Here is a 16,327-nt window from a genome sequence, read left to right as displayed (position 1 = left end):
TGGATACATCTATGGAGGATTCTTCGAAAAATCACTGAAAGAACTCTTGAAGGAATCCCTGAAGAAATCCTTAATGGATTTGCTGAAAAACTCCTAATGTCTGAAGGAATTACAGAAGAAATTTGTGAAAGAATCTTAAGAGGCATTGCTGGGGAAATACAAGAACGTGCTCCGGGAGGAACCCCAAGAGGAATTCCGGGAGGAATAATAACAGAAACTTCTGTAGAAATCCCAGTGTTGATTCCTGGAGAAATTTCTCCAGCTATTTTTGGGGGAATCCTAGCGGAAATTCCATAAGAAATTGCGGTAGTAACTGCTGAAGCAGAAAAAAAAAATCGTTACCGGAATTACTGAAGGTACCGAATTATTGAGTACTTCACCACTGACGCGTAAACGTCCTCGAAATCGATGTCCGGGCCTCTGCGAACATCCCTTTACAACCAGGCGGGCCTTGTACCGCTCGATCTGCCCATCAGCGCCTCGTTTGGTGGTAAACACCCACTTACTCCGGATGGCGCTTCTTCGGTAGTTCTAGAAAGCTCCCACGTCCCATTAGTCTTGTGGGTTTCGATCTCCTGCCGAATAGCTTCTATCCATAGGTCCCGGTCTGGTCGCTTCAATACCTCATTGAACGAAGTTTGAACGCTCATCTCATGGAATGGGTTGGTCTGTTGGGAAACGTTTTGGCGAGTATGTATGCTATACGAATCAAAATCACTATACGTGCCTGAAGGACGGCGCTCCCAACCGCTGCCTTAACTCATGCTCTAGGACAGCTGGGTTTACTGATTGCGGTGGGAGCGCAATGTCGTCGGCGTCTTCAAAGTCGTAATCGGATGAACTGCCCTCTGAAGATTCTGCTAGGGCCGTTGCTCCTCCCAATGTACATTCACCACTTGCTTCTTTCGGTTCGTCCTGATTTCGGGGCCCGCACTGGTACCTCATCGATCCATTCCAGAAATTCGATCTTCATGAACTCGACGAAATCCTTCTGTGCTTCGAACTCACTGCGTTCCACATTCACAATGATGACATCCAAACTGATAGCAATGTCGTGCCTCTCCGGATCGTATAACCGGAACCCTTTTGTATCCTTAGTGTAGCCCATGAAAACGCACTTGGTGAATTTCGGATCAAGCTTCCTTCTACTTCGATTGATGAATCATCGCTGCTGCACCGAATATCTTCAAATGGCTCAGGTGCGGTTTCTTACCCGTCCACGCTTCTTCCGGAGTAATTTCTAGTGCTCGTGTTGAACTGCGGTTGATGAGGTACACCGCTGTGTTCACCGTCTCCACCCAGAACTTTTTTGGTAGATTCGCGTCGTTCAGCATGCTCCTCATTCTGTCCAGTATGATGCGGTTCGTCCGCTCGGCTACTCCATTTTGCTCGGGAGTGTATGGGCACTTCTTCTGATGTCGCACCCCATCTCGAGCCATGCTTGCCTTGAGCCTTGAATTGGCATACTCACGTTCGTTGTCGCTGCGTAGAATTTTCAATTTCTTGCCTGTCTGACGTTCCGCTATAGCTTTGAATTCTTTGTATGCTTCGAGGGCTTGGTCCTTTGTATCCAGCATGTAAATCATTACCTTTCTCGTTGCATCGTCGATGAAGCTCAAGAAATATCGGCTGCCACCGATCGAGGGAACTTCAAACGGTTCACACAAATCCGTGTGCACCAACTCTAGCTTTTCTTGTGCTCGACTCCCGCTGCATGGAAACGAATCACGAGCGTGCTTACCTTGGATGCAGGCAACGCATTCCAGATTTTCGTAGTTTCTACATAACTTGCTTTTTAAGGTGTCCCATTCGCCTGTGCCACATGCTCATATCGGTGACCGCGTATGGTCGGTTAAGCCGGTACAATCCTCTTTCGGCAACCCCAGATGCAAACATTTCTCCGGCTTGCGTTAGGACTTGGCATCTTTCCTTCGTAAAAAGCACATTGAACCTCTTGGCACAAATCTTACGGATAACAGGTTCGTTGCCAAGTTGGGTACTTCCAACATCTCTTACAGGGCAACATCACCTTCAACGCACTCCAAGTTGACTGTTGAGAACCACTGTATTGGCTCTCATGCTCTCGTCGTTCTGCGTGCTCACCGATAGCATTTCCGACATGCCTTTGGCAGATGCACAATCGCAGAGATTATTAAGAAGTAATGTAGCCGCTGTGTAGTAACGTGTCGTCTTTGTAATGTAGTATTACAGTGTAAATAAAGTCTACTTGCTACTGTGTTATTTCGCTACACTTGGGAATTTTAACTGTCATGTCTCCCGGCCACCCCAAGCTCCAGGTCGAAATATTGACCTTTCCTCTTGATTTCGAACATATGGTTCCGTTTTTCGCCGTCCCAATTTGAAGCGCTAGCTCATGCTCATGCTCATGTCCCAATTTGAAGCGCTAGCTCCTGCTTCTTCTCAAAACCTGTTTCCACACGCGCCATGTGGGTGGTCACTCCTGAGTCGACAACTCCTCCTGTTCCACATAACCGATGGTAAAAGCTGCACACATTATTCGTCGCTTGTTGCGCTTCGACGATCCAGGCATGTCCAGGCAATTGACAGCGTAATGGCCAGGTTTATTGCAGGTGATACAGCAATCGTCCTTATCCTTGCTCGAACTGCCGGCCCTACGGCGTCTTTGGTGTTGCTGGCCGCTGTAGAACGCACCTTCATCGTTGCTGCTCATTGGTTCTTGCTTCGGCTTCACGTCCTGGAGGATCTTGGACTTGAGTGTATCGACCGATTAGGCTTGACCCGATGCTTCTATTCCCATTACCATGGGAGCATAGTATTTTGGCAGTCCCATCAGCAGTAACGATTTGTGGCTCGTCGTTACCATGGCATCCACGTACGCTTCGGTTGTTTGAAAATTTTCCAACCGAATCGAAGTAAGCTGCTGTAGCCGGCTGTAGCAAACTGATCCGCCGATAGACTTCGTCATCTTGAAAAGCATTCTTGAGCTGGTCCGAAACTTCCCTTGCGTCCTTTGCGGTCATCACCAAGCTGTAGTTGGTCTTCTCCAAGCCAAGACATATGGTGGCCAACGCCCGCTGCTTCGTGTCTTCATCAACGATTTCGCCTTGTCGCGGCTCCACCGCGCTCCACGTGCCTTCCCGGATGAGGGTCATCTTTATCGAGAACGCCCACGTCACGTAATTCTCTCTTCCTTTTAGCTTCTCCAATGTCAAGGCAACACTGCTTCCGGCGGTCCGCGCGACCCGGCGATCCAAAGCCGCTATGCTGGATCCCAATCCCGTTCCGCTTCCAGCTTCTCCGCCTCCGTTGTTAGCCATCGTGGTAAGAGCTTCAGAACTACTTCTTCAGAAAATCTTCGGTTAAAATAAAACTGCTTGAAAATCTTCTGGCTATGTCCGGTTTTGCTGGGCCCATAACCAATCGGAATTGAAAGACGTCTTGATAGGTTGAGTAACAGTTGAGTTGAGGGCAATGTTTACAAATCGTATGAAAATTCGATGAGGTTAGGTTTTTGCTGCAAGCCTCTATTGCTTCGAATCCAACGGATTGGTTTTGAACTACTTGCAAGAAATTGGCTATTCCATCGAAAATTTAATTTAATAAGAAATTAAATCAGGGAAAACAAACATTCAGGTTAAATCCATAATGGAGTTGAATGTCTGTTATAGATGCTGGTGGTGTAGTAATGTTGGGATTTCGATAAAAATCTAGTGGAAAACTGAAAATTACAATTTAACCCTAAAAGGGATACCTGGGGTCCATTGGACCCCAGGCGCCTTTCAGAGCTCGTCTTTGATGGAACACACTCAGCGAGGTGACGAAACTGAGGCCATGAAGGTATCCCTTTTAGGGTTAAAATAAATAAAATATAATAAAAACAGGTGGTATCGATTGATATGTTGGCTATTCCGATGAATATTTCCGAAGAGCTTTTTCCAACCCTAATAAACCAACACAATAAACGGACCCTAATGTAGACGGTTCAACAATACCGCATACTGTTCGAACTGTATCCCGAATGGGTGGTTAAGCAAATCTTATGGTTATCGTTTATGCGGGAAGGCTATTTCGGGTTTCTTCCGAGATTTCTGAGAGTTGTTCTTGGGATTTCTACCATACTGCCTATGATCGCATAAATGTCCCATATGAATAGGAAACCCAGCAAATATGGGACTGATATGCGATCATAAGGAGTGTATCGGAAAGTAGTTGAAAATGTTCAGGATGCTCTATCTCGAAGCTGGGTTGGTCTTTTCCAAGGTCTTTTCATTTCGGTCTTTCTATGAAATCTTCACGATGTAGTTAAGTTTAGAACAGCTTGGAAAAATTTGGAAAATGTTTAATATTATTGAAAATATGATTAAATGAACACACCTCATAAAATTAAAATCTGCACAAAATGCAATTTTGTTAAGATTATTCCATCTATGATTCTACATTTCAAAAATCTGTAGCGAATAAAAATTGTACGATAAAAAATCTGGAAAATATTGATGCTTGTTAACAGTTATGTACACATAACATATCATTCAACACCGACTTTCAAAATTCATATTTTCGATAGAAAAATCTCCTATATCTACAAAATGGTCCAGTCGAAAAAACGTCTATTTTTTTATCAAACTTTGAAGTTCTGCCAAGTTCTGCTTTTAATATCTCAAAAGGTTATAAAATTCTATTTTTTGCTCTAACTTACTCGTCCATAAATTGAAAAACATACCCTATTTAAAAAAATGCGAATTTTTCATTTTATGTATTTTTTATTTGCGTAAACATGATTTGGAGGAGCATAGAAAAAAGGGGTTTCTCAAAAATGGCATTTTTTCATTTTTAAGAATTGCGCTTAAATGCAGTGGAGATTTTTCTTGAAAAAAATAATTTGCCTATATCATGGGGATTCTGGAGCTTATTATATTTGCACAAAAAAGAAAACAATTTTCGAACATTATCGAACTTTTTTCGCAATTTCAATTTTTTAGAAGGTGTGCAAAAATTTAAAAACATGCGTTCAGTAATCTGAGTTAAAAACCCAGTTAAAAGAACATTTTTAGAAAATCATAAAAGCCATTTCTTTTTTCAAGGATTTATACAGTATCTCCAAAAATAAAATTACTTAAAAGTTGTATTAATCTATTTTTGAGGCTATTGTAAACATTTTCAACTACTTTACGATACACTCCTTAGGCAACATAGTTTTTCCCAAAAAAATATGCAGTTGTTTTTTACCGGGTCTCTGCTGGAGTATCATGATTTTTGAGTGGTTCTTGCAGAAGTTCGTCCGGGTATTTAATCTCTTTCTAGATGATGATTTCCGATGTTTTCCTTGGATACCCTTGCGGTATTTCATCCACAGTCCTTCCCAGAAATTCTTTTGGAGATTTTTAGAGTTTCTTCTTGAATTTCCTTAACATTTCCTGCCGGAGTTATTCCCAGATTTTTTTTCCGGGATGTCCCAGTTTTCCTCAGGTTTTCTTCCAAACTAACCTAGATTTCTTACAATATTTCTCCGGGAATTTCTTACAAGGAATTTTGTAAGTTATCCTAGGAGACATTCCGAGAAAAACTCTTGCAAAAATTCCTACAAAAACTATTGGAGCCACTATCAAAGAACTCCCAAAAATAAGCATCCAGAATTTTGGTACGATTTACGATAGGGGTTAAGAGAAAATCTTTGGAAATAATTCCGATAAAAGCTGTGAAAAAAATAATCTTATGAGGATTACTGCAATAAATGGGGCAGCGGGAAACAGCTACGAGGAAAAGCCTGGAAAAAGCTCTGCAAGAACGAAAAGAATTCCATGATAAATATCAGCAATAGCTGCTGCAGGAATTCCAAAAGGCACCTAACCAAAAAACTTCAGAAAAAGTCCAAATTAAATTCAGAAACATCCCAGGCCAAACGCCGGAAGGAATCTTCTGTAGAAACCAGGGCAAAACTCTGATGAAAGCTCACGGAAATTTCTTGAAGAAATCGCAGGAGAGACTTTGGAAGAAATCCCGGCAGAAGCTGTTGCAGAAAATTCATGAAAAAGAAGAAATCCTCTCAGGGGAGTTCTAGTAGAAATCCCATAAATAACTCCTGCAGCAGATCTGGAAAATCTACTGGAGAAGTCTCATGGGAAACACTGGAAAGAATCGCGGAAAAATTTCAAGAGGAATCTCGAAAGACACTTTAGGAGAAATTCTGTCAAAACACCTTCCTGGAGCAATCCCAGCAAGTATAGCTGGAAGAGCACTTCCTAGAGGCACCTCTGGAAAGAAGAAGCTAATTTAGCATTTTTCCGAAGACTTATTTATCAAGAAGACATAGAACTCTGCTATTTTTCCATACTAACGGCAAGCGTCACTGATGGCACCGCTGTCTGTTGAGCTGAGGTGGTACTTTTGTATAAAAGTGTAAGAGTGTGTTGGTGCGGGTATGAAGATTTACTAACACTATCATGGATAGTTCCACCTTCATCCGTGGTGGCGCTGCTAATTTTCCCATATTTCCCATCAGTGATTACTAACCAATCGTCACATATTTAAGGATGTCTTTACTTATAACAGGCAGCGCATGACATTTCGACATTGATTTTCATTTGGGTCTATTATTTTGAAGTCAGTATCGATTTCACATCGCCGATTCTCTCTTTCGCTAGGCTGATGACTTGATCAAAACAAACTCACTCATTATTCTTTTTTTCTTATAGCCAGATGTAGCCTTCCCTACAGATTTGATCTTAAAAAAAATCTTGGGAAAACTCAATACACATTTAGTAATAACAAAGAGAGAATTGATAAACAGAAATCGATGTCAGTTTGGCTCTAATGAAAAATCATTGTGATGATGATTAACCTGGGCTTGTTAGGGGAATATTTGTAAATAAAAAGAAAATCGGGTTAAGTACGGTTCCTTTGAATTCCACTAAGAATTTGCATCCTTTGACAGATACGTATTTCGACCTCAACTGTAAGGTCGTCTTCAGTGTCTTGTTCTTGTGTCAGTCTAGTCAAGTACAAGACACTGAAGACGACCTTACAGTTGAGGTCGAAATACGTATCTGTCAAAGGATGCAAATTCTTAGTATAATTCAAAGGAACCGTACTTAACCCGATTTTCTTTTTATTTGAAAAATCATTGTCGATTTGTTTTGTTCAAACGGAAAATGGAAAAAAAATAATATCAACCATTTGAAACGATATTAGTTTAGGTGGCTGGATAGGGCTAGGCGCTAACGGAGCCGAACTCTGTTACGTTTGCAAACATGTTTAACTGTTTTCAGGGTGTCTAGTCTACTCATTACTCAAAATAAAATTCCCTGAGTTTTACAGGTATTTACAGGGGGAAAAATAATCCAAATTTCCTAAAAATTATATACTCTTCAAAAATTATTTCAAGATTTCTGAGAGCTGTTGCTGCGATTGCTACCAAAGTTCCTTCTTGGATTTACACAGAAGTTTTAAACGAGTTATTTGTTGGATTACCTCCCATTATTTGTTCCAGAGTTTCTCGCTGGATTCCTCCTGAAGATCCATCCAATAATTTTTCTAAGTTGTGCTAGTTCAAATAGTTGCTCTTAGGACTCCGTGAGGTTTTCAGCGTTCCTCCTTGGATGTCCTTAACCCTAAAAGGGATACCTTTATGGCCTCAGTTTCGTCACCTCGCTGAGTGTGTTCCATCAAAGACGAGCTCCGAAAGGCACCTGGGGTCCAATGGACCCCAGGTATCCCTTTTAGGGTTAATATTTGCTCTCGGGATTACGGGAAGCTTTTTCAGAGATGTCTTATTTTTTCTCAGGTTTTTCCTAAAGTTCCTGTAAAGATTTCTTCAATAAGATTTTGCGAAGTTTCTCGCAAGGTTTAACTAGAATTCTTTCGATGAATTTCGTAAGTTATTCCAGGAAACATTTAAAGGAAAATTCGTGGAAAAATCGCTGCACGAGCTTTGGGAGTACCTATTAAAGAACTACTTAAGGACAGACTTGTTAGAATCCCAAAATGGCCGCCACAATGGCCAACTTTGGTACATACTCACGATTTCGAGGGCACAAATCTCTTCGTAAACAAAACCGGCACACCTGATCTTATTATTTTACGCTTATTACGAGTGAGCAAGAATAGAATAATAAAATGCACTGCTGTGTGAAGCTTACTTCTTGAGATTTGTGCGTTTGAAGTTTTGATGCACTGTTGAAGCGGGATGTCAAGACGTTTGCCCTTAAAGGAGTACCATAATCCGGGGTAACATTGATCAGAATTTTCGATTATTCTTGAATAATTCTCTTGATAAAGCAAACGTTACATGTTTCTTGTTTTTAAAACAAGCACTGCCCCTCTGAGTATGTGTTAAGCTACTCGAAAAAGTATTGTAAAACTTTAAAACATGTTTAAAGAGGTCTAATCTAATTTTTGATTTTGTTTATTTGGGGTAACATTGATCATGTTAGTGATCAATGTTAATTTGTTAATTTGGAAATACCCTTACTTACTAAATTCGGGGTCGCTGATTTCGAATATGTTGTCCAAATTTTTACAAATTACGTACTTTTTGAGTTATTTTAGAATTAAAATCCTTTATAAATCGTATATTTCATTGAAAAAAAAAAATCATTTGCATAAAAGTTTCGTTGATTAAATCCAACTCTAGGATATCACATTGAAGTAATACAGTGATTTCGAACCGCATATTATACTTAGTATTTACGCGAAGCATGAATGTTTGACAATGTATAGACTGTTTCAGAAATTATAAATACACTAACGATAACCTACCATTTCAATTTAAGCACATTACCCAAAAAAGTTTCTTCTAGCTCTTATAGTAAACATGCTAACGTAGCAAATAATACCAATTTTGTTGATGTTTCTGGTAAAAGTTAAAAAATAGGGCTCTGTAAACTAAATGATTAAAATTTGAAATTGCACAAAGTGGCCAAAAAATGTAGCATAGTAGAGAAGAAAAAAATCTCACAGATAAAATATTTGCCGGGGCCCGTGGCGTAGTTGGTCACACGTTCGCTTCATATGCGGATGGTCATGGGTTTGATTCCCAGCCCCGGCACTTGCAATTTTTCGTCAGTTGCTTTTCCCCCGAGAGCAACTGACACTGACCCTCTTCTGAGCCCCATGGCTCAAACGGACCCGGATACCTGGACATCGGCGAACTGCTACTCATAATGGACCCCCAATCGGACTGGAAAGGAACAACGGCCATCCATCATCCTCCTTGTGCTCATCATTCTACTATGTATAAAGTAGAAAAAGTGAAAGCAGCAGAAAGGCAACCAGTTCGATAAAGTAGAATAGAATCTAGGCGCTGTACAAAATGTAAGTGCAGCTGTCAATTGAAATTGCTCACGTAGTGCCCCAGTGGACAATAGAGCTGTAAATTAGGTTAAGTGATGAAGAATAAAAAAAAAAAAGATAAAATATTTAATTTCCAAACGCAATAAAAATTGCGGTATCGATAATAAAAGATATTTCTCGATTGGTAAGAGTAATTTTTACTGGAATATTTTATCAAGAACCACCATTACGGGCCTTCTCAAAACAAACATTTTTATTGCAAATTTCTCAACAACACTAGTAGCAATAAACGTTAAGCAAACGAATGTCTTAATTACTGCTTACTGCATTCGTTTTTATTGTATGACAAGCTTTGCCATCTGAAGGATCGAATGAGCTGAAAAAATTAGTTTGTTTAGATTAATTGCATTTAGGAAAGCTAAAAAACTGTGTGGTAGTTCTTATGTTCCGTAGAAAACTTTAAAAAATGAGAAACTTGACCTCCGAAAAAAAGTTGTGGAAATTTCTTTATCGATTTTTCCCAAATTTTGATCAAGGCATTCCTTAGACAACTTGTTGAGAAAGCGAATGATAAAAAATTAGATAATTTTTGGTATTATGTGATAATTAATGTTGAAATCATTAAAAACACCTTTGTGCAAATGCAAATTTGAAAAATTAAGTCATTTATTAGAGAACTCGACTGTTCTTTAAAATATCAAGACAATTGAAAGGAAATACAAAAATATGAAGTACAATATGCTATACTCTGGAAGAAGTTGGTAAAAATCGTTAGAACAGTTCATTTAGTTTAATAAACAAAGTGTATTTATAATTTCTGAAACAGTCTATATGCGTTACGAAATAGAGTTATGGAAAAATCGATTTATTTCAATGTTTATGAAATACAATTTTCATAAATAAGATGTCATTCAATAGCTAAATGATAACAGATTACGATATACCATTCGATAGCAGAAACTGATTCAATGTAAAAAGGTTGTTTGAACAATTCAACTACCAGAAACAGCCTGGCTCTGAAAGAATTCACGGGAAAAATAAATAAGAAATATCAGCAATAGCTCCTGTAGAAATCTCGGAAGGCACTCTGGAAAAAATCTTAGGAGAAAGTCCAGAGTAAACTCAGAAAGATTCTGAGACACATCCCAGGACCAACATCGGAAGGAATATTCTGAGAGATGTTCCAGGAAAAACTCCAAGAGAAATCTCGGGTTAAACTTCAAAATAAACCCTTCAAGAACCTTTAAGAAATATCCCAGCTGGAATTACTGTAGAAAACCAGGTAGGAAATCTCGCCCACATACATTTTTTGAAGATATTATATGAAAAACTTTGGAATGAATTTCGAGAGGAACTCCTGCAGAAAACTCGTGAAAAACTCCTTGAGAAATCCTTGGAGGAACTCTAGTAGAAATTCCAGGAATAATTTCATTTAGCAACTATGAGAGAAATTCTGGGGATATCCCGAAAGGAACACCGGAAGGAATCGCGTAAAACCTCCAAGGGGAATCCCGAGAGAAATTCTAAAACTTTTCCCGATAGAAATTCTTATAGAGAATTCGGGATAAATTCTGGTAGAAATATTACAAAGTTTCTTGAGCAAAACACAGGAAAAACTCCGGGTAAATCCCATGAGGTGCTCTGGGAGCAATACCGGGAAGAAATTCTGTAACATTCCCGTGAAAAGCTCTAGGATTAATCGGTCGGAATTCTGTGAATCACTGTGCGGAGGATGATAAAATGATAAGTAGGTATTTGCCGACGGTAAATTTTCCGGTGGACACTAAACTAGTACATTTCCCTGGGAACCGAACCGCTAGAGACGATATCCCCCGCCCCCTCCATTAAAAACACGTCACGAAAACAAAAATCCAGTATTCAACCAGCTGCTCTGCTTGTTCGCTGGCTGGGGCCCTTCCGCTTCAAGAGTTCCGACGGCGAATCGCTTCCAGTTGGGTTGCCCCAATCGTCAACATCATCACCATTCACCCGACGACGACGACGATGACGACGGTCGCACTCTCTTGCACTTCTTCCGGCTGGATTTTTCTTCGCGTTCGTCGTCGTCATACTCTTCTTGTATCTCTTGAAATCGAATCGAACGATTTTAGGCACTTTAATCATGAAAACAGACTTCGTTCCAATGGAAAATCACAATTTTATAACTGCTTTCAGGACTACACCATCCCGGCCAAGGAAAATCGGGGAAAAACTTCCACTTCCAGCACATCCAGGAAAATCTTCTTCCCACACGACACGACAGCCGTCAGAAGGGTCTGCGCCCCCCGGGATTTCATCACTCCCCAGAAAACACCGCAGAATCCACCCCCACCGCACGGATTTCACTGCCCAGCGAAAATTCCCCCCGGAAACTAACCATTTTCGCAGCTTTTGCACACTTTCACGCACTATTTTCCACCGAAAAATCGTTTCAAAAACGGCACCGACATGGAACGCGAACGCGAATCGAAGAAAAATTACACCAGCGAGCGAGCGACTTGCAACCGAGTTTAGACGTGGCTCGAAATGATGATGTTTCGTGTCGGACCTGTCGGACGGTTCACCAGCGCGGAGACGTCAAAGCCGATGAGGTGGAGGCGTACGGGTACGACCACTTTGGTGCCGTTTCTTTCGCTCTTCGTTGAGGTGATCCAGAGGGGTCGATGACGTCATTATGGTAGCGACGGACGGGAGAGCGAGAGAGAATAAAGGAATGGGACCACCTGGGCCGCGTTTACATTGCATGTTTGCGGGTTGTTTGTTGGAGTGCGGTGGTGTGCGTGTGTTGTACCGTCAAAATGAAATTGGCGATTTGTGCAAGCCGGAGCCGCCTCGTTTCACAACCAGAGGCGCTGGAGTCGAAAAGGAGGCGATTTTCATTCGAGAATCGTTCGAAATGGTGAAAATTTTAAAAGTTGGCTTTAAACTAGGGGCAAGACACTGTGCAAACAAGAGCAACTTTGAGAATTACTCTTTTTAACGATGATCAACGAAATTTGTTGAAAGACAGCCCTAAAACTGCAATTTTCATTCAGTACACGCAACACTTGGCAGTTTGATCACAGAGAACAACCGTTTAAGCACGAACAAAAAGGGGTCTGAAAACCTCTGAAAAGCCCTGATTTTGGAGCATCGTTCACCAGGTTGGGGCGTGACAAGACAACCAAAATGTGCAAAAGTAATCGAACAGTGATGGGATTTTCGCAGGAAATCCCCGAATATTTATTGCCAGAATTATTAGGAAGTTCTGGTAAGAAAACATTCTGGAAAAAAATGTAGCTTATACAGATGTCTGTGCTTGCAGACCCCAAATAATTTCACAATGAAATATCTGGAGGAAATCCTGATAGCACAGACAAACAGACGTAACACTTGCGAAATTTCCATCGACCACGCTTTTAACGATCATTTTAAATTTTCACAGTTGTGGCTTTCACAACCAGAGGCGCGCGCACCGTTGCTCTATGCGTTTGACGTTTCACACTAGCACCTTCTGTTGATGATATTGCACAACACAGTGATTCGTGCAACTTTTCCACCAGGTGATGGTAGTGTGAACTGGGCGATGTATGTCCATGAAAATCGTTCAAGGTGTTACGTCTGTTTGTCTGTGCTGATAGATTGGAGAGATTTCGTAAGAAATTATTTAAAAAAATCCCCAAGAGAAATTCCACAGACAAACAGACGTAACATCTTGAGCAATTTTTCATGGACATCCATCGCCCAGTTCACATTACCATCACCTGGTGGAAAAGTTGCACAAATCACTGTGTTGTGCAATATCGTCTACAGAAGGCGCTAGTGTGAAACGTCAAACACATAGAAAAACGATGCGTGCGCCTTTGGTTGTAAAAGCCACAACAATGAAAATTTAAAATGATCGTTAATAGCGTGGGCGATGGAAATTTCGCAAGTGTTACGTCTGTTTGTCTGTGGCGCTAGTGTGAAACGTCAAACGCATAGAAAAACGATGCGCGCGCCTCTGGTTGTGAAAGCCACAACTATGAAAATTTAAAACGATCGTTAAAAGAGTGGTCGCTGGAAATTTCGCAAGTGTTACGTCTGTTTGTCTGTGATAAGTAGCTGAACAATAGTTTCTTAAGCTGAAGTTTGCTTATGAGTGGTTTATTCCACTCTTATACAACAAAAATGTTTCTTGGGCTGTTATGCAGCTACTTATGCTAACAGGGTATTGAAATTCTTAAATGAATTCCAGAAGACAACTATGAAAAAACTCGTCAACGAATCATGAGAAATTCTTTAAAAATCTTCGCAGAAAGTTCAGCAAAAAAATCCCTATAAAATTTCCGGGTGGAAATCCTAGGTGGAATTCAAAGTATTCAAAGAAATTTCCGATGGAATGGATACCTGGAAGATCATCCTATGACTTTCTGAAGGAACGTCTAGAGAAAGTTCCTGAATGAATTCTTAGAAGAATTCCCATGAGAATCTCTAAATTTATTCTCCTTAACGATGTTTTATACTAGGGGCAAGATACAGGGGGTGACACTAGTTTTGCCAAGCTGAAATGTCCCCAAAAAAGCCTAAAAAGACAAAAAAAAAGTCGCAAAAAACCCGCAAAAGTTTTGCGGGTTTCACCAGGTTTTTCGTCTTTTCTCGGCTTTTTTTGTGGATATTTCGGCTTGGGAAAACTTAGTGTCATCCCCTATGGCAAGACAAATCTAACGAAAGAAAATCTGTGTTCGAAGTGTTGCTTAAAATTCCTCACAGTTCCTCAGATTATCTCCCATTCAGACCAAAGTGTGATCTGACACCAATGTCAAACTGCAAAGTGTTGCGTGAGCTGAATGAAAATTGCAGTTTTGGGGATGTGTTTCAACAAATTTCGTCGATCATCGATAATAAGGGTAACTCAGAATTTCTCAGAGTTGCTCTCATTTGCACAGTGTCTTGCCCCTAGGTTTTATATACACCACTGACAGTAGTTTGGGAACTTTGCGATAGCAGCGCCATCACGATGTTGCCACTTGTGTTGCTTGTGTTGCCATTTCAAATGACCATTAAATTCCTTACACAGTTTTTAAACTGGGCCTTGGGGCAAGACACTGTGCTGGAGAGTACATTTTCCGTCAGAATTTCTCCGGGTTTCTCCCGTTTTTACATGGGTGTTGCCTGATTTATCGCAAAATCAAAACAATATTGCCCGATATCTCGCTTTTTTTGCAGTTTTAGGGGTGTTTTTAATAAATTTCGTCGATCATTGGTGAAAAGAGTAACTCAGAATTTCTTAGAGTTACTCTTGTTTGCACAGTGTCTTGCCCCTAGAACTGGACTTGGATGTCTGTGGTAAAATGTCACACATTGTCATTTCAGTTCAACAAATCCAAAAGTACATTGCTAAAGAAGTCCAATTCTTACACGAAAATTTCTACGAACGCACAATCGACTTCCATCCCAAAAAATACAAAACCGTAAAGTGGCAAGCTAGGGGTAAGACACTGTGCAAACGAGAGTAACTCTGAGTATTTCTGAGTAGCTCTTTAACCAATGATCGCCGAATTTTTTTGAAAAACACCCCTAAAACTGTAAGAAATGCGAGATATCGGGAAATATTGTTTTGAATCTATCTATCTATATATATATATATATATATATATCTATATATATAAAAATGCAGTGGCATACGTGGGACCGCGCATAACTCGCGAACGGAATGTCGGATTTGAGTCATCTTTGTTTTGTTCAGTTAGTGTTTACCCAAGGAAGGTTTATGAGCCATAAAACATGGAGAAATCGAGAGTTTTTGAAAATCCATTTGTTGAGATGAAAATGCTGTGAAACTGGCAACACGGACTGAATAAAAGATAACCGTGAAGAATAATATAATTTGTTGATTGGAGGCAGGGTCGTGCAATTTCGAAAGGAAAACATGACGTACGACGACTGTAGCAAATCGTTTCCCATGCGAACGGACTGCTGTGATGCTTCATCTCTCACCCAGCAACACACTCGTTCGTTGCTGCTACAGAAACAAGTGTGTATGAAACATGGAATGATACACTTGGATTTTCGTTTCATTTATGAGTCGTTGAAATACTTCAACATGCTAAAAACACTATTTAAACCACATAATTTTTAAATAGTGGTGCACGCCAATAGAATGATAATTATGTTTTATGAAAGAGGATAACAAATTCGACCACTTAAATCCAATTAACTGGCGCCAGTAACCATTGAGAGACTAGCGCGCACCAGTGAGACACTAATGCTCTGACGGGTGAAGCACAAACAATGCGACCGGGTGGGAGACTACCGAGTGCTACGATGAGTGGAAAAGTTTTTTTTAACGACCGAGTCATTAGAAAAATGTATGAAACACTTGAAGTGACTCATTCAAATGTTGCATGAAAGTGTATCATTGAAACGAAATTGTACGCCCCTGATTGGAGGTGCATCTTTGGAAAGCGCGAAATAAGATACCAAAATGTATGTATATAATTGTGTTTAGATTAAGATTAATTGTAATAAAATAAACTGAATTCCAGCATTGAAGCTGCATAACATAAAAGTTGCTATCAATCATCGGTGTATCGCGCCAAAGGTGACATTCCTTCGCAACACCATTCTTCATACATTTTGAACGGGGACTTGGACTTGGCTAAAGACTTGAAACGTCAAAAAACGCAGTAGGCAAGACAAAGTTTGCCGGGGTCAGCCAGTTTGATATACAGTCGAACCTCCATGAGTCGATGTTCCATGACTCGATATCGACTCATGGAGGTAAATTTTTCCATACTGAAAAATAATTTCTGGGTTACTATGATGGTCCCCCCAAAATGCTTCCCAAAGGATTTTTGTTCCACTACTCGATATTTCCTTGAGTCGATGGTCCCTTCAATATCGACTCATGGAGGTTTTACTGTAAATCAGGTAACACCCAAGAGAAAACGAAAGAAATCCGGAGAAATTCTGAACAACTCTGTGAAGGAAAATGTACTCTCCAGCACAGTGTCTTGCCCCTAGTGGCAATCACAGCCACCTATGCTCACATGGTAACTCGACGTCAAAATGTCCGCAACCTTGGAAATGTCAACGC

The 16,327-nt window shown here is 40.4% G+C and overlaps 1 protein-coding gene across 2 annotated transcripts in view; it reads right to left on the bottom strand.

The window, feature by feature from the left end:
* Positions 1-16,327, bottom strand: part of LOC109421953 (coatomer subunit beta') — a 77,637-nt gene that overhangs the window by 49,222 nt on the left and 12,088 nt on the right. Inside the window, exon 1 of one of the 2 annotated variants that reach the window (XM_062843158.1) lies at positions 11,648-11,809. The exons of the other annotated variant lie outside the window; for it this stretch is intronic. Coding sequence (XP_062699142.1) covers positions 11,648-11,650 — 3 coding nt within the window. The 5' untranslated portion in view covers positions 11,651-11,809. Of the gene's footprint in view, positions 1-11,647; positions 11,810-16,327 lie in introns of those variants that run through there. 2 annotated transcript variants of the gene reach the window in all.

The sequence above is a fragment of the Aedes albopictus genome, chromosome 3 (genome assembly GCF_035046485.1).
Source record: "Aedes albopictus strain Foshan chromosome 3, AalbF5, whole genome shotgun sequence".
NCBI lineage: Eukaryota > Metazoa > Arthropoda > Insecta > Diptera > Culicidae > Aedes > Aedes albopictus.
The sequence above is the reverse complement of the archived record's forward strand: the minus strand, read 5'-3'. Positions and strand labels throughout refer to the sequence as shown.